The sequence below is a fragment of the Brachycentrus maculatus genome, unplaced genomic scaffold (assembly GCF_059751285.1).
Source record: "Brachycentrus maculatus isolate JH-2025_06_01 unplaced genomic scaffold, ASM5975128v1 h1tg000033l, whole genome shotgun sequence".
Lineage (NCBI taxonomy): Eukaryota > Metazoa > Arthropoda > Insecta > Trichoptera > Brachycentridae > Brachycentrus > Brachycentrus maculatus.
This window is the reverse complement of record NW_028280787.1, coordinates 179662-199220: the sequence shown is the minus strand read 5'-3', so window position 1 is coordinate 199220 and position 19559 is coordinate 179662. Positions and strand designations below refer to the sequence as shown.

The 19559-nt window shown below is 34.6% G+C and overlaps 1 protein-coding gene across 2 annotated transcripts in view; it reads left to right on the top strand.

The window, feature by feature from the left end:
* The window catches only part of LOC148312743 (uncharacterized), a 95233-nt gene that overhangs the window by 28798 nt on the left and 46876 nt on the right, over positions 1 to 19559 (top strand). For both annotated transcript variants that reach the window (XM_088273532.1, XM_088273537.1), the window contains exon 2: positions 13928 to 14032. In XM_088273532.1, coding sequence (XP_088129658.1) covers positions 13928 to 14032 — 105 coding nt within the window. The remainder of the gene's footprint in view (positions 1 to 13927; positions 14033 to 19559) is intronic.

The window sequence follows — 19559 nt, the reverse complement described above, 5'->3', positions numbered from 1 at the left end:
TTTTCATTCGATTTTCATACTGGATTCCTGCTTAGACAATCTACTTCTAAATTCTTCTTTCCTGGAGTATATTTTATTTTATCTTTCGTAGAAGTTTTTTCTACTTTATTTTTATTTTTATTTTTCAAGCACTGTTTCTGTGTTATTTGTTTGTCTTCATTTTTATTCTGATCTTTTAAAATATCTTCTAATTTAACCAAATTTACAACTTTTAATTGTTCATTTGCATTTTCCTTCGATTCTAATACTGGATTCCTGCTCATACAAACTGCTTCGAAATTCTTCTTTTCTGGAGTATATTTTATTTTATATTTTGTAGAAATTTTTTTCACATTATTTTTATTTTCATTTTTCAAGCAATGTTGCTGTGTAATTTGTAAATCTTCATTTTTATTATTAATCTTATCATCCTCCTTTGTTTTAAACCAGCACGTTGCTTCAGGGTGATATCGAGTTCCCTTATTTAAATTTTCACAAATCTTACATGGACTTTTATATTTAATTTTATCACTAGTTCTTAGATTTCCGCGTCTTCTTTGATTATCTTCTAATCGTTTTCTTTGATCATCTTCTAATTTTTCTCTCTCACTCCGAACATATTGTAGTAATTGTTTTAATACATCTAATGTTTCATAATCCATTTCCAATTAACAAAATTGTCGTTTTATAACGTGGTAATATTTTCCTTTTGAAAATTAAGTGTAAATAATATGTAAAGTGGGTGTATAATAATAAAATAAACAATGTGTTGCTTTGTAATTAAAGTTTATTCTTAATTTATCTTTATAATAATTTTTATATCTATCTATCTATCTATCTATCTGATTCTGACAGTTAATAATATTATCGGAAGTCTTTTGTTTTATTCTGAGCTGGAACTGTTTTGTGTAGGTACTATTTGTAAGTACTTAATAAAATGTATAGGTAGGTACCTAGTTATTTTATTACATATATATATATATATATATATATATATATATATATATATATATATATATATATATATATATATATATATATATATATATATATATATATATATATATATATATATATATATATATATATATATATATATATATATATATATATATATATATATATATATATATATATGTATATATATATATATATATATATATATATATATATATATATATGTATATATACACAGGGTGTCCATAATCCAACGTATTCCTTTTAAGGGGTGTTAGGTCAGCTTATGACTCACCAAAAAATGAAAATATGACCTCAGTAAAAGTGACTTAGTTTTCCAGATATTTTCACTTTTATGAATTTCCTAACATCTACGATTAAATCAGTTTTATGAGTGCCACTTTTTCAAATTTTCACATTTTAGGATTGAATTTTTGCTCAGTACATATATTTTGATTGTTATTTTTTTATTTACATTACATTTTAAGAAAGAGTGGTATTTACTAAGTAAAAATAGCATTAAAAATCTATAATGTTGTCCTAAGCAATTCCTGACGCAATCTTGTACATGCCCTATTCAGGTTTCTTTGTTTCCAGCCGATGTGGAACCGTTGACAAAAATACTTGCATTTTTGCACGTTCTCATATTTATTATTGAGTATTTCCGCTTCGTTTGAAATGAGCAGTCGACCCACGTGTTCCAACGTGTGTACAAACTCTGTGTACCCCATACAAATTATTAAAAATAACTCGGTAAACTATTATGAATACTACAAGTACCATATCGCTCACTCCTTTCAACAACGTCATAGATCAAAAATCGTCAATTTTCAGTTGTGCTTGTTTTCGGAATGCCCAGATAATGTACTATATCCCAGCGAAAACGGCATATTTTTAACTTAATATTTATCCGCTACAGAGCAGAAAGTGTTGTTTTTGCATTTTGAAGAAAAGGTATCTTTTAATTATTTTTTTAAATATACTAAATATATTTTAAATGGAGAAAAAACATTTAGGTTTTACCTAAAAAGATCTGTTGCACAGTAAAAAGTTCAATAAGTGGCTTGATATTTATTTTTAATACATTTTATTATATTTTTAAACTTTAAAAACGATCTCCTGAAAAATCACGTTTTTTGATACATGACGTTGTTGAAAGAAGTGAGCGATATGTATGGTGAACAATCCAGTGTCGGGTTCAAACAGACTTTTTTTTTTCAAATAATTGGTTATCAAATTCGATCGCTCATGTCAAGTGGGCAGTCTAATAGTCATTAATTGAGTGATTAGCTGCGCACTGGACGTCGTCTCCGTCCAGCACTGCGCAAGTGTGTCCGCCAGCTGATGTTCCTGTGTCCAATTACCAGATTACGGCGGTCGGAGCGCTATTTGCGGCACGGTATCACTTTTCGCCACTTGTGGGCTCGGAATTCGGAATTCCGCGAATGTATGACAGCCGAGTGATATATGGCAACAACAATTGGTGACAATTGACTGCGCGAGTGTCCAGGGTTGCCGGATGTTCTGATTTGCCTCAAATTGTCCAGATGTTTCTGGGTGTTGGTCCTGGGTTCGAAGACCACTTCGAGGCATTCCAGATAACAATAATAATAATTTGGATAATTTGTATAGCGCCATTTTCGTAAAATACTACCTCAAGGGCGCTTAAGACGCGGATATAATAAATAATGATAAAACCCTTATCTGCACCCCAATGGTGCATAGGGCACTGTGTCGTATAAACGCAGTGTTATCTTGATCGTTTTTACGCATGAAGGAAAGGTGATCAGCCCTCCGCTTCAGGTACCAGTCCATGGTAATATTGAATAAATATTACAGTGAAAAAATCACTTATATTTATTTTACCCCCCTTGGGAATCGAACCCGGGACCTCCAGAACGGTAGCCGAAGACATGGATAGTAATAATAATTATAGGATGATGATGATAATGATATACAAAAAAATACATGGATTGAAACGTCGTCAATCGGTCTCGGGCCGTCGAGTCTGGAGCGGGGAAAAGATGAGCCGACAAATTAAAACGCCTTCCTCTTGATCCCACGGGCTGGAGAATGGCCAAGGTGTTGGGCAGGACGCCTTCCTGAGCGACGGTCGTCACGCTGGAGGGCAGCTTGTTGAGGTCCTCGTCATTGTGGATTTCCAACTTCCAACTTCCAGACTAGCACAGTTCAAACGGGACTTCACTTTTATCCTCTTTTGCCGCCCTTCCGTTATCCGACATGATTGTTTTGTAATAGGGTATTATCACTCGGGAGGAATATGTAATTTAACATACTCAACCTATAAAGGATTGTATTAGACTCGTGAAGTGTTTATAACAGCCGATATAATTGATATTTTCATTCATCGTTTTCTTTTGGAAAATTCGCCTTCTATAAAACGTTATTTTTGTAAGTTGGCAATGAATGACGTCACAGAAACGATGGAGTTATTTTAATATTGGTAACAATGCTAAATAATTGGCGGCTTTATTTGTTGATGTCTATGGTTTTTGAAATCACTCAAGCCAGCCAAATGCCAGGTCGTAAGCCCTGGGATAATAATAATCAATTTGGATAATTTATATAGCTCTATTTTCGTATTAAATATAAGTGATTTTACACTATAATATTTATTTAATATAACCCTGGACTTGTCGCTGAAGCGCAGGAGTGATCACCTTGCCTTCGTGTAAGTGGCGATCGAGATAACACCGCGTCAATACGATGCAGCGCCCTATGCACCATTGGGTGCGGATAAGGGTTATAAAATTTTTCGTAAAATACTACCTCAAGAGCGCTTCACTGTGGCTGAATTGGGGAAAAGGAGATAGTGGAAATGATTTAGCAAAAAAATGCGTTTTTAGTTTTATTCTAAAGATCATCTCAATCTCACTATTTCTAACTATTGGTGGAAGAGCATTCCAAGTCATCGGCCCGCAACAGCAAAGGCACGCTCAAACTTCGACCTTCCTTCATATAAATCGATAGATGTTTCATCCCAAACTGAGACACCTATAGCTTCATAACTCTTTCGCAGGCTGTTCAGTGACCCCTCGAGATTTGGTCTAGAAAAATTGCTGCAAAAAATGGCTTCTAATGTTTCTTGCGCAAAACATTTATGCCACATCGCTCACTCCTTTCAAGAACGTCATAAATCAAAAAACTTGATTTTTCAGGAGAACGTTTTTAAAGTTTAAAAATATAATACAATGTATTAAAAATAAATATCACGCCACTTATTGAACTTTTACTGTGCAACAGATCTTTTTAGGTAAAACCTGAAGGTTCTTTCTCCATTTGAAAAATATTTACTATATTTAAAAAAAAATTTAACAATACATTTTCTTCAAAATGCAAAACAACACTTTCTGTCCTGTAGCGGATAAATATTAAGTCAAAAATATGCCTCTTTTCCTGGGATATAGTACATTTTCTGGGCATTCCGAAAACATGCACTACTGAAAATTGACGATTTTTGATTTATGACGTTCTTGAAAGGAGTGAGCGACATTTGATTATAGTCATATACAATATATGATATTACGGTGCCGTCATAATGTTTATTCAAACCGGTTATTAGCGCGTAGAACATTTATTCAATTATTTTTTATGGAAATAATTGAGCCGTTGAGATCGAAAGTGGTGGCGGTGGTATTTTTTATTTGGCTATGATGCCAATTATTATAATGTGGTTAGTTACACATCAAACTTCTTGCCTCGATATCTGGCTAGATCGCTTTCGAGATGTGAAAAGGCAAGAACGGTGATGGATGATTAGTAAAACTAGAGATGTGACAAATGGGTAAATGTTACTTTTTCGACAACATTTTGAGTGTGTCCAAATACTTGTTCACAAAATCTGGATTATCTCCAATTACAGGAGTTATTTTCATATTATTTTTTGACATCTCATCAAAGATGAAGAATAATATGGAAGTCTGGGCATTTACGGGGCTGACGACCGTCTTTACATCTCACCAATAGATGTCTCTAGTGAAGTTCTAGTGATTCAAGGACGAGGTTTCTAAATTGGTTCATATATATAGAACTTATATTATTAATTTATTATTTATATACTTATATAGAACATATTTTTTTTACATTTCAACATAGATGAAGAAGAATATTTCTTTCATCTCACCAATAGATGTCTCTAGTGAAATTGTAGTGATTCAAGCACTGTGTTTCGAAATTGAACCATACATATAGAAGTTCCAAGAATTTGAGTAGTGTGGTTGTCAATAATGGGTAGAATTGGTGAATGTTACACGTGTGTAAAGTGATCACTTAAACCAGCCTATGACGGTCATTCTTCTTCATCTTTGATGAGATGTCATTTTGTGGGTAATACATGACTGATAAAGGAAGGCAGATGATGAAGGAGAGATGACGGTTTATGGGTCATCAAAGAATGGAGAAGGGATATCATTTTGTGGGTAATACATGACTGATAAAGGAAGGCGGATGATGAAGGAGAGATGACGGTTTATGGGTTATCGAAGAATGGAGGAGGGATATCATATTGTGGGTAATAGATGACTGATAAAGGAAGGCGGATGATGAAGGAGAGATGACGGTTTATGGGTCATCGAAGATTGGAGGAGGGATATCATATTGTGGGTAATAGATGACTGATAAAGGAAGGCGGATGATGAAGGAGAGATGACGGTTTATGGGTCATCGAAGATTGGAGGAGGGATATCATATTGTGGGTAATAGATGACTGATAAAGGAAGGCGGATGATGAAGGAGAGATGACGGTTTATGGGTCATCGAAGATTGGAGGAGGGATATCATATTGTGGGTAATAGATGACTGATAAAGGAAGGCGGATGATGAAGGAGAGATGACGGTTTATGGGTCATCGAAGAATGGAGGAGGGATATCATATTGTGGGTAATAGATGACTGATAAAGGAAGGCGGATGATGAAGGAGAGATGACGGTTTATGGGTCATCGAAGAATGGAGGAGGGATATCATATTGTGGGTAATAGATGACTGATAAAGGAAGGCGGATGATGAAGGAGAGATGACGGTTTATGGGTCATCGAAGAATGGAGGAGGGATATCATATTGTGGGTAATAGATGACTGATAAAGGAAGGCGGATGATGAAGGAGAGATGACGGTTTATGGGTCATCGAAGAATGGAGGACGGATATCATTTTTTGGGTAATAGATGACTCTAGATAGATAGATAGATGACGGATAAAAGACGGTGGATGATGAAGGATTGATGACAGTCTGTGGATCATAGACTATGCAGAGAGCACGAGTGCATGGATGACGCAGGGTGGTCCAGACGGGCGAGCATGTCGCGCGCAATTAGCGGCGAATTCGCGACAGGAAGCAGCCGCGCTCCCCACGATGTGGGTGCCATTATCCACTTGTAGAACTGTCTGTGCATCGCAGGAAGTGACCAGCAACATTTGTTTAGAAACCCTCCCCCAAACTCCCCTCCCCAGTTGATGTCCAGGGTTCGAACTCATGGCGGAGTTTGCCAATTTTTTCATCGGTTTTTTAAATATATATATCCTACGGTGAAACTCCGCTTAACGCCACCACTATTAGCGCTGTTTCGCCATAACGCTGTTTTAATAGCGCGTATGATTCAAAGAAGGGAAAAATGTAATCGTTCACCCGGGGATTTCTTCACTCTAATATTTATTCAATATTACACTGGACTGGTCATTAGCACTGGAGGGCTGATCACCTTTCCTTCATGTATAATCGATCGAGATAACACTGCGTTTATATGAAGCAGTGCCCTATGCACCATTGGGGTGCGGTAAGGGTTTTGATTTTTTTTTATTTTATTTATTTACAAGGGTTATTCGTAAAATAAGATTCCCATATATTTTTTAAAAATATACAGCTTTTATTTATTTTTTAATGAAAGAGAAATATTTGTGTTTTTGTTATTTACAAAAATACTTTAATTTCATACTATTTCTGTGAGCCTTAGCGGCTCATTATTAGAAATAGGTCTTAAATTGTGGTAGAGTGGGTTCCAACCGAGAAACTCTGACTCAAGAGTCCGCGACACTAACCGCGGGACCGCAACCCGACACATTTATTTATTTATTTGAGGTGATACAACACGGAATTATGACGAGCCAAATCCAGCAGAATTAAAAACGGAGATATTAGAAAGGAATGTAAGGCGGAACTGGAGCAAATTGAAAAGATTAAGAATAGTTCTTAAATGTGGTATGGACATGTGGAGCGAATGGATAACGAGAGAATAACAATAGAAATGAATATATCGCTCACTCCTTTCAACAATGTCATATATCAAAAAACTTAAAATAATTAAAATTAATCATATGCTAGTACAGCTAAAAAAATAGTTGACATCTTACAAGTTAGTTTAGCTTTTTTACTATTGATATTTTATAAAATTAAAGTAATATGTTAAAGATTATAATAAAATCGTATCTATATAGTTTTTTCCACGTATCGCTCACTCCTTTCAAGAACGTCATAAATCAAAAAACTTGATTTTTCAGGATATCGTTTTAAATGTTTAAAAATATAATAAAATGTATTAAAAATAAATATCAAGCGACTTATTGAATTTTTTACTGTGCAACAGATCTTTTTAGGTAAAACCTGAATGTTTTTTCTCCATTAGAAAAATATTTAGTATATTCAAAAAAATAATAAAACAATACATTTTCTTCAATATGCAAAAACAACACTTTCTGCCCTGTAGCAGGTAAATATTAGGTTAAAAATATTACGCTATTGCTGGGATATAGTAAATTTTCTGGGCATTCCGAAAACATGCACAACTGAAAATTTACGATTTTTGATTTATGCCGAATGTAAGCGGGAGTACAGAACGAGGACGACCGAAAAAAACTTGGCACAATCAGAACCTAAAATCTGGTGGTATCAATAGTCTGCGTAATCGGAGGGCATGTTTTACTAGATGTGTGGATGTGAAGGAAGCCAGGAGTGTATGGCAGGACAGAAGAGTGTGGCGTTCCATCCTCTCTGCCTACCCCTGCGGAACTGCATGATGGTAGTAGTAGTGGTAATGGCGTCCAATGTGTCGTGAATTCAGAATTCCGAATAATTGAGTATAATTCAAGAGTTCCCCGATGACGTTACAGTTTCGAGGCCACCGCCGGATTAGCGACTAAGGCACTCTCAATCTGTGGGGCGCCACCTCGCCGGATGAAATCATCGACCGATCGCCGAGGGTACATTTTTACAACATTAATTTGTAAAATTACCTATATGAAGAAATTTTTGTTTATTTATTTACTATGTCCAAATTATAAGCTAAAATAAATTGAAAGTCCTGTTTTCAAGCGTTTCTCGAGTATGTGAATATAATCCAGGATTCGGACCTCGCATCGAAATGGAAAGAGTCTCTGCATTATAAAAGCTTTGCTCATCCCAATCATAGATGGCTATTGTGAACTCGCGCATACTCTGATACGACTATATATATCTAGAAGTTTCGAAAATTTGAGTTGTTGTGGTTGTCAAGCCTAAGATGGTCGTAAGCCCTGTAAATGCCCAGACTTCCATATTCTTTTTCATCAATGTTGAGATGTAAAAAAATGCAAATAAATACGTCATGGCCGATGATATGATCTATTTTAAATCTACCCACCTCCATTGTCCATTTATGAATAGCTCTTTTATATTTAATTTATTTTTTAATGACTTTATGGATGATGGAAGCAGGTTTTACAACTTTATTGTATAATAAGTCCTTTTGTTTTACACAAAGTGAACGATGAATGATAAAGAGAGTGTAATATTGCCATACCACAAAGTTAACAATGATTTTAATATAAAAGAGGTATGTGTTAGGTTTTGTATGATGTGTTTCTTGTGGTTCTATGTACGTCACCATGAAGTGTGTTGATTGTGATGTGTGTGCTTTGCTGGGAGGTGCTTTTTTGAGTTACGTCAAAAATAATGGATCAATATCATGATGTGTTATTATTGGCTAATAAATTAATGTGAAGAATCACAAGACTATTGGTAACATTCTTATTGAAATCTGTAGGGAACTAAGGGAGATATATATATAAGGTTTAAACTTAAGATATTTTGATAAAACGAAAAACGGACACCGCTATACGTCATCAAGTGTGTTATGGGGCGTACCCCTTTATGTATCTGCTTTATAGTAGTAGTGTGGATTCGTTTCTGTGACGTCATTCGTTACCAACTTACAAAAAAACAACGTTTTCACTAAGGCAAATTTTGCAAAAGAAAATGATGAATGAAAATATTGATTATATCGTCTGTTATAAACACTTCACGAGTCTTACACAAACCTTTGTAGATTGAGTATGTTAAATTAGATATTCCTCCCAGTGATAATAGCCTATCGTCGGAAATGAAACATTTTGAGAAGCGCTGTTAGCACAATTCGACGACCTTGACAGGAGATGCGTAATGTCGCTCCCACACGCCTTCACGCCAAACTAACCACTGTCATGCGACTGGGGTAAGTCGGTCCAGCCCGATCTCGTAGACTGGAAGACGCCTGACCCCTCTCCGCGCCCGATGGTGCACTGGGCACTGCGTATGACGATCAAAATTCGACTGCAAGCCAATCAGCTCTAGTTTTTTTTCTTCTTTATTTTAAATTCTTTTGCATTACATGACACAAATTCAAATACAAAAAAATATGAATAAAATATAAATATGAATACAAAAAAAGATCCCACAAAGGCATGGCCTGTGTGTCGGTATACAATATAATTTAGTCATAGTATAGAGTATAAGGGTATAGGTATTATATTATAAGTAGAACTAGAATAATAATAATAATAATAATAAATCCCTTAACGCACCCCAATGGTGCATAGGGCACTGCTTCATATAAACGCAGTGTTATCTCGATCAGGAAAGGAAAGGTGATCAGCCCTCCACTTCAGGTACCAGTCCAGTGTAATATTGAATAAATATTAGAGTGAAAAAATCACTTATATTTATTAAACCCCCCTGGGAATCGAACCCGGGACCTCCAGAACGGTAGGCGAGCATGCTGACCATTACACTACGGAGGCGGACATAGGCATAGGCAGACTAGAATAATAGTGTTAATATAAAATACAAAAAATACTTGACTATCAGAAAACCAAAATGATAACTATTTTTATATGATCCAATAACAGAATACGTCGACGAATGTTACACGTGTGTAAAATTGATCACTTAACCAAGCCTGTGACGGTCGTAAGCCCCGTAAATGCCCAGACTTCCGTATTCTTCTTCATCTACTGAGCTGTCAAAAATAGTGTAAAAATCTAGAAGTTTCAAGAATTTGAGTAGGGCGGTTGTCAATCATGGATAGAATTGGTGAATGTTACACGCGTGTAAAGTGATCGCTTAAACCAGCCTATGACGGTCGTGAGCCCCGTAAATAAATGCCCAGACTTTTATATTCTTCTTCATCTATGTTGAGATGTTCTTATCCAAGTCTGTGACGGCCGTAAGCCCTGTAAATGCCCTGACATGCGTATTCTTCTTCATCTATGTTGAGATGTCATAAAAATTGTGTAAAAAAATAACTCCTGATTGGAGATAATCCAGATTTGTGAACAAGTATTTGGACACACTCAAAATGTTTGAAAGTTTTTATAAAAAAAAAATATTTATGCAAAATGGTTTTGGTGTAGGGTGTAGTTTTGACAGACCGCTCACTCCTTTCAAGAACTTCATAAATCAAAAAACTTAATTTTTCAGGAGAACGTTTTTAAAGTTAAAAATATAATATAATTTATTAAAACTAAATATCAAGCCACTTATTGAACTTTTTACTGTGCAACAGATCTTTTTAGGTTAAACCTGAAGGTTTTTTCTCCATTTGAAAAATAACTAGTTTAAAAAAAAAAAATAAACAATACCTTTTCTTCAAAATACAAAAACAACACTTTCTGCCCTGTAGCGGGTAAATATTACATTAAAAATATGCATCTTTTTCTGGGATATGGTACATTTTCTGGGCATTCCGAAAACATGCGCAACTGAAAATTCACGATTTTTTATTTATGACGTTCTTGAAAGGAGTGAGCGAGACGAGACGTGCATCACGGTTGATTGATAAGATTTACATATAAATAAATCTACACCAACTAGATCCTGTTTAAAAAGTGATGGGCGATCATCACTCTGGTCATTTAACAAATTGAGTCTGTCAGGATTATATGATTTTATTGGAGTTGACCGCGAGATTAAAGGTTGGGACCCCAACTCTGCCGCGTCGCATGTAATCTTTATTTAATGCGACTGTTGAATCTCTGAAATGCGTGTGACAGATTTACCCTGAGTTGGAATGAGTGCAGGCTATGTGGTACAGATGCGGGTCGTTCGTGCACGACCAGATCTTAATGACCCGTTCAGTCAAGGACGATATAATTAATCAACGACTTTTTAAAGGTTGTTTTCAGTTCAGTTTTTGGATTCAATCAGTGTATGTATACACGCCGATTATTCAGTCTGCTTTACAAATTTCTACGAATTTATGAAGCGAACGTAGTTGGAAAAAGAAGCAGAGGAAGACCGAGGAAAACTTGAAAGCGGCCAGGTCAGGAGTAGTAATAATCGTCGAACATGTATGAGGAGATGCATGAATGTAGAAGAGTGTTTGCAATGACAGAGTGGTGCGGCGTTCGATTATCTCTGCCTACCCCTGCGGTGAAGCGGCGTGATGGATAGATAGTTAGAAAAAATATTTTTACAATTTTTAATTCATATATAGATAAATATATATATATATATATATATATATATATATATATATATATATATATATATATATATATATATATATATATATATATAATATATATATATATATATATATATATATATATATATATATATATATATATATATATATATATATATAAATATATTTATATATATATATATATATATATATATATATATATATATATATATATATATATATATATATATATATATATATATATATATATATATATATATATATATATATATATATATATATATATATATATATATATATATATATATATATATATATATATATATATATATATATATATATATATATATATATATATATATATATATATATATATATATATATATATATATATATATATATATATATATATATAAAGTGTATTTTCATCTACCGACGACACTGTCGCTATTATACCAGTTGTATTCTCGGTCTATTTCGGTCCGTGGATACACCGCTGGTGTCACAACGGATAAAACTCGAATTAAAAGACTATTTCGCGAATTATAAATATGAATCACTACAGAGTGCAGAGTGTCGTGGAAATGGTCAATCCAATTTGATTTGTTAAACTTCCAATTTGGTTTATGAAACGTCCATTTTGAAGTTTTTTTTAAAAATGATTTATTTAGTAACCGCTACCCATTAGTTACATCCATCGCTATACTATATTAGAGTCATCGCACGTCTAAACGTAAACGGTTTATCTTAAATATACGATATTGATATATCGTTCACTCCTTTCAACAAGTCGTATATCAAAAATGGTCAACAATCAGTTGTGCGTGTTTTCAGAATGCCCAGAAAATGCAAAAGCAGCATATTTTCTCTCAGCAAAAGCGGCATATTTTTAACTTAATATTTACCCGCTACAGTGCAGAAAGTGTTGTTTTGCATTTTGAAGAAAAGTTATTGTTTAATTATTTTTTTTAAATATATACTAATTTTTCATATGGAGGTAAAACATTCAGGTTTTACCTATAAAGTTCTGTTGCACAGTACAAGGCTTGATATTTAATTTTAATACGTTTATTGTATTTTAAAACTTTAAAAACGATCTCCTGAAAAATCAAGTTTTTTTTATATATGACGTTGTTGAAAGGGGTGAGCGATATGATAAGAATATATGATCAGATAACAGACTGATTAGCGATCGTTCCCACTATGATCGTTTGTGCGGTAATATTGTGATTTACTGATTATTTTTGGTCAAGTTATTCTGATAAAATCGGATGACGTCTGAATAATCGAGAATCGATCAACATGTTTATCATACTGGAGTAGGGTGATGAAAACACCTGACTTGTGTTGCATTTCATCGCGACGTCAGTCGAAAATACCTTTGATGTAATCTAAACAATTACTAAGCATCTTTTTTAAATTTTAAATTTATTTATATTTATTTATTGGAAAACCAACATAATATTTAACAAAAATAACATAATATAAAAAAATTGAAAAAAAAACATTCCAATTCACTTAAGTAATCTACGGTGTTTGAAAATGATACGGAATGCATCGAAACACGTGTCACAGTGGATTTTAAGAAATAGTTGTATTTACTAAGTAAAACTTTAATTAAAAACTCATAAGTAACTTGGAATCAATCATAATTTAAATGATCTCCTAATTAACGTGACATTTCATCGCGATAAGTCAGTAAATTAACCATTACATATCGTAGTCATACAGGAGAAAGTGACCAAGTGCATTTTTTTACAAAATCGTGATCATGGACTATTTGATATCTGACTAGCTTAATATTGCCCTGAAAAAATCCCAAGGGTTTTTAAACTTGGAAGTATCATATATTGTCTAGTTGAAAATGACTAACTGCATTGGTGTTTATTTTCTTGCCAAGCAAAAGTGACTTAAATGGCCCTCCTGAACATTTTACGTTTTGATAGTTGGTCACTTTCTCCTGTACGACTACGATATGTAGAATGTAAATTTAGAGTAAATAATAGTTTTTATTAGTTGTAATATAAGCTTACTAAAGAAATAAAGAAAAAAAAGTAAAATATATAATATATTGACCACATTTTTTTGGCAAATGAATATGTAAAAAATATAAATATCGACATAATTAGATTGACATCATGTATGCAGTAAAAAAACGTACCTCTTATGTGAAGGTATGTGTATAGTGACTACGTTCCATCAACACGGTGTACACGCATGTTTATCTGATGAAGTGTAATGAGAATATTTGGTTGTTTTCAGGAACCAAGCACCGCCTTCCTGCGGGCCGCGCGGGCTGGCCAGCTGCAGGCGGTCAAGGAGCTGCTGGACACGCAGCAAGTCAGAGACATCAACACCTGCAACACGGTGAGTGATGAAATCATCTCATTTCATCGGTAGCTGTAGGTTGAAACAATGTAAGATGACGCGATATCACTAATTGATTAAATACAGTTCTGCGCGTACTTGACATGTCAGGGACATCAAACATATTCGACACGGCGAGTGATGAAGTTGTCTCATTTCATCGGTTGTTGTAGGTTGAAACTGTGTGAGATGACGCGATATTATCATCAAGTGATTTAATACAGGTCCGCAAGTACTTGACATGTCAGGGACATCAAACATATTCGACACGGCGAGTGATGAAGATGTCTCATTTCATCGGTAGCTGTAGGTTGAAACAATGTGAGATTACGCGATATCACTAATTGATTAAATACAGTTCTGCCCGTACTTAACATGTCAGAGACATCAAACATATTCGACACGGCGAGTGATGAAATCATCTCATTTCATCGGTAGCTGTAGGTTGAAACTGTGTGAGATAACGCGATATCACCAAGTGATATCAGGATATCATGACTGTCTAGAGCTGCCCGAGACAAAGACAATTACTCTCAAGTGATAGTCAATATCAGGAGAAACTGACATGACGCACACAGGGGAATATGATAAAAATTAAACACGTGTATTAGAACACTCTTTTATTTCATATCACACGACTAGTTCCGAAAAATTCAGATGTTTTCATCTACATACGATCGTAACAACAGTTATTGTGATCACCTGTCAATGATCATTTTGAGTGTGTCCAAATACTTCTTCACAAAATCTAGATTATCTCCAATTACAGGAGTTATTTTCATATTATTGTCTCTAGTGAAGTTCTAGTGATTCAAAAACAATGTTTCAAAATGGGTTCATATATATAGAACTTCCAAGTATTTGAGTAGTGTGGTGTCGATAATGCGTAGAATTGGTGAATGTTACACGCGTGTTAAGTGATCACTTAAATCAGCCTATGACTGTCGTCAGCCCCGTAAATGCCCAGACTTCCATATTCTTCTTCATCTTTGATGAGATGTCAAAAATAATAATATAGTATCTAATGATGCTATGTCATCGAGTGATGTAATTTAGTTCGGTATGATGAACTATTAAACACGTCAGTAACATCACCACCAGAAATACGGAGCAGTCGCTCAGTCATCGGCATTGCTTAGGATGTCTGGTGACGCGATTTTAGCCTGTACGAGTAATTGAGACTCTCGATTGTCCGTTGTACCAAGGGATATCGATTAGCGCTTCCGATATTCAACAACACTGGAGCATGACATTTCAATAGGTTATATTTTATACAGGGTGTGACGATGTTTACTACAACATAACTTAAAAGGTGATCGGATACAAAAACAAGTTTCGTTCTACTTCTTTCTTTTGTTGACTATCTTTTTTTTTATTAACGTAAATTGTATACATTTATTTGAATCACAATTTTAAAACATTTAAAAACAAAATTATTGGCAGAGACCCACCAAGCCACCTTGTGTGTCTTGTCGGCAGAGTTCTTTTTTAATAATAATAATAATAAAACCCTTATCCGCACCCCCGTGGTGCATAGGGCACTGCTTCATATAAACACAGTGTTAACTTGATCGTTTACACGTGAAGGAAAGGTGATCAGCCCTCCACTTCAGGTACCAGTCCAGGGTAATATTGAATAAATATTACAGTGAAAAAAATCACTTATATTTATTTCACCCCCCCTGGGAATCGAACCCGGGACCTCCAGAACGGTAGCCGAGCGTGCTGACCATTACAAATCTATATTGAGATGTCAAAAAATAATGTAAAAAAAACAGTTCTTTTTTGTTACACCCTGTAGTTGTGTATGTTTACTATATTTTGATTGGTTGGTTGGGGAAGGGGGGGAAGGGGGTACCTGATATGCATACGTCACTACCAACAATGCCACCACCTGTTGTCCATTGTGGTAGCCAACATGCGATGTGCACATTACGATTCTATAATGGAGATAGGTGTGTCCGTCTCTGGGCCGTCATGCTATAGCTGAATGAGTGTGATCAATATTATGATTTGATTATAACCACGCTTCTTTGTATGGGTTATTCAATAAGTTAAGGTCGATATCCTTTCTGGAATCGGTAAAATTCAGTCATTATTATTTTCAACCCAAAAACCTTGTTTCGTGATAATATTATGATTAAATAAGTACAAGTATGTTTGTGAGTAAAATAGATAGGGCTATGATGTCTTGTAGTAGTTGTCCTGACGAAGAGACAAGTACTCGGTTAGGTCAAGCATAAAAAAAATTATACACTACTTTACTTATTATACAATAATAAAATAATAATAAAACCCTTATCCGCACCCCAATGGTGCATAGGGCACTGCGTCATATAAACGCAGTGTTATCTTGATGGTTTACACATGAAGGAAAGGTGATCAGCCTTCCGCTTCAGGTACCAGTCCAGGGTAATATTGAATAAATATGACAGTGAAAAAATCACTTATATTTATTTTACCCCCCTTGGGAATCGAACCCGGGACCTCCAGAACGGTAGCCGAGCGTGCTGACCATTACACTACGGAGGCGGACAATAGTTTATTATATTAAAAATGTACTTTGTTTAAAGCCTGTTAATTTATTTTTTACCATTTTTTTTTGTTTTGTACCGCATTTTATTAAACTTTATACAGGATTCGATAATATACCTTTTAATTAATATTATTTTTTGACATCTCATCAAAGATGAAGAAGAATATGTAAGTCTGGGCATTTGCGGGGCTGACGACCGTCATAAGCTGGTTTAAGTGATCACTTTACACACATGTAACATTCACCAATTCTACCCATTGTTGACAACCATACTACTCAAATTCTTGGAAGTTCTATATATATTAACCGATTTTGAAATATTGTTCTTGAATCACTAGAACTTCACTACAGACATCTATTGGTGTGATGAAAAGAAGCTTTTTATTGAGCAGAAACTGTTTTAATAATATGAAAAATAACTCTTTTAATTGGGGATAATCCAGATTTGTGAACAAGTATTTGGACACACTCTATTTATTAATATTTTATTGTACTACTTTTTACAACATTTTGAGTGTGTCCAAATACTTGTTCACAAAATCTGGATTATCTTTAATTACAGGAGTTATTTTCATATTATTTTTTGACATCTCATCAAAGATGAAGAAGAATATGGAAGTCTGGGCATTTACGGGGCTGACGACCGTCATCGGCTGGTTTAAGTGGCCACTTTACACACGTGTAACATTCACCAATTCTACCCATTATTGACAACCACACTACTCAAATTCTTGGAAGTTCTATATATATGAACCAATTTAGAAACCTTGTTCTTTAATCACTAGAACATAACTAGAGACATCTATTGGTGAGATGTAAAGAAGCTTTTTTATTAAGCAGAAACTCTTATATTAGTATGTGAGGTCCGAATCCTGGATTATAATCGCACACATGAGAAACGCCAGAAAATACCATTTTCATTTTTATTATTTTTTTAAGCTTATAATTTGACCAGATAATTTATTTACAACATTTTGAGTGTGTCCAAATACTTGTTCACAAAATCTGGATTATCTCCAATTACAGGAGTTATTTTCATATTATTTTTTGACATCTCATCAAAGATGAAGAAGAATATGGAAGTCTGGGCATTTACGGGGCTGACGACCGTCATCGGCTGGTTTAAGTGGCCACTTTACACACGTGTAACATTCACCAATTCTACCCATTATTGACAACCACACTACTCAAATTCTTGGAAGTTCTATATATATGAACCAATTTAGAAACCTTGTTCTTTAATCACTAGAACATAACTAGAGACATCTATTGGTGAGATGTAAAGAAGCTTTTTTATTAAGCAGAAACTCTTATATTAGTATGTGAGGTCCGAATCCTGGATTATAATCGCACACATGAGAAACGCCAGAAAATACCATTTTCATTTTTATTATTTTTTTAAGCTTATAATTTGACCAGATAATTTATTTACAACATTTTGAGTGTGTCCAAATACTTGTTCACAAAATCTGGATTATCTCCAATTACAGGAGTTATTTTCATATTATTTTTTGACATCTCATCAAAGATGAAGAAGAATATGGAAGTCTGGGCATTTACGGGGCTGACGACCGTCATCGGCTGGTTTAAGTGGCCACTTTACACACGTGTAACATTCACCAATTCTACCCATTATTGACAACCACACTACTCAAATTCTTGGAAGTTCTATATATATGAACCAATTTAGAAACCTTGTTCTTTAATCACTAGAACATCACTAGAGACATCTATTGGTGAGATGTAAAGAAGCTTTTTTATTAAGCAGAAACTCTTATATTAGTATGTGAGGTCCGAATCCTGGATTATAATCACACACATGAGAAACGCCAGAAAATACCATTTTCATTTTTATTATTTTTTTAAGCTTATAATTTGACCAGATAATTTATTTACAACATTTTGAGTGTCCAAATACTTGTTCACAAAATCTGGATTATCTCCAATTACAGGAGTTATTTTAATATTATTTTTTGACATCTCATCAAAGATGAAGAAGAATATGGAAGTCTGGGCATTTACGGGGCTGAAGACCGTCATCGGCTGGTTTAAAAAAAAAATAGTACTACTTTTTATTATACTTAAAATAGACTTTGTTTAATACCCTTTTTTTAACTTTTTACTACCTTTTATTACTCAAGACTATATCAACAGGTATTCGATTATTTAGATATTCGATTTTTCTATACATTTACATTAAGGCAATAGTTTCGGGAGATATTTTCAGTTTTTTTTTTTGCAAAATGCGCTGGAATGGATTAGAATTTGATCATTGAGTGGCATTTTTGAGAATAGCTCCACGATCAACTCAACACTCGACATTCCAATCGATTCCCAGCGAACACTGGACAGTATAACACTCGGAACTGAAATAGAACACCACTTCACAATTATTTTCATCAACCAACTTCAGAAATTTATACTGTTAGGTCTAATGCACACGTCACGATTATACAGGGTGTACTACTCTCAAAATCCGCCTCAAAATTTAAACTGTAACTAATTTACTAACCGTCGTAATTAGCAATTCGTCGGCAGTTCTCGTCAGAACTTCGGGACGCGGATCTGACTTCGGGAGGATGCAAGGGAGCTGGCGGCCGACAGAAAAGCCTGGATACAGTTTGTGGACTCCATATGATCCACCTAGGGAGCGGATATGGTTTAATTAATTAAAATTTACTAAACATCACGGCGCCTCCCCATGGGGTTGGGCAGAGATAATAGAACGCCATACCGCTCTTTCTGTCTTTGAAAATATTATTCGCCTCTTCCACATTCATGAATCTCCTCATAGTCTGATTGACACCTTGCACGTGTGAGTTCGCGGCACCATCTATGGTTGAATCATTTGATGAAGGTCTCTGCTTAAAATAAAAATAAATAAACTTACTCAAGTCTATGGTAGTGTGGCAACCCACACATATAATGTACATCGACTATGGCAACCCACACATCGACTATGGCAACTCAAATCGAGTGACGTAGCGAGCT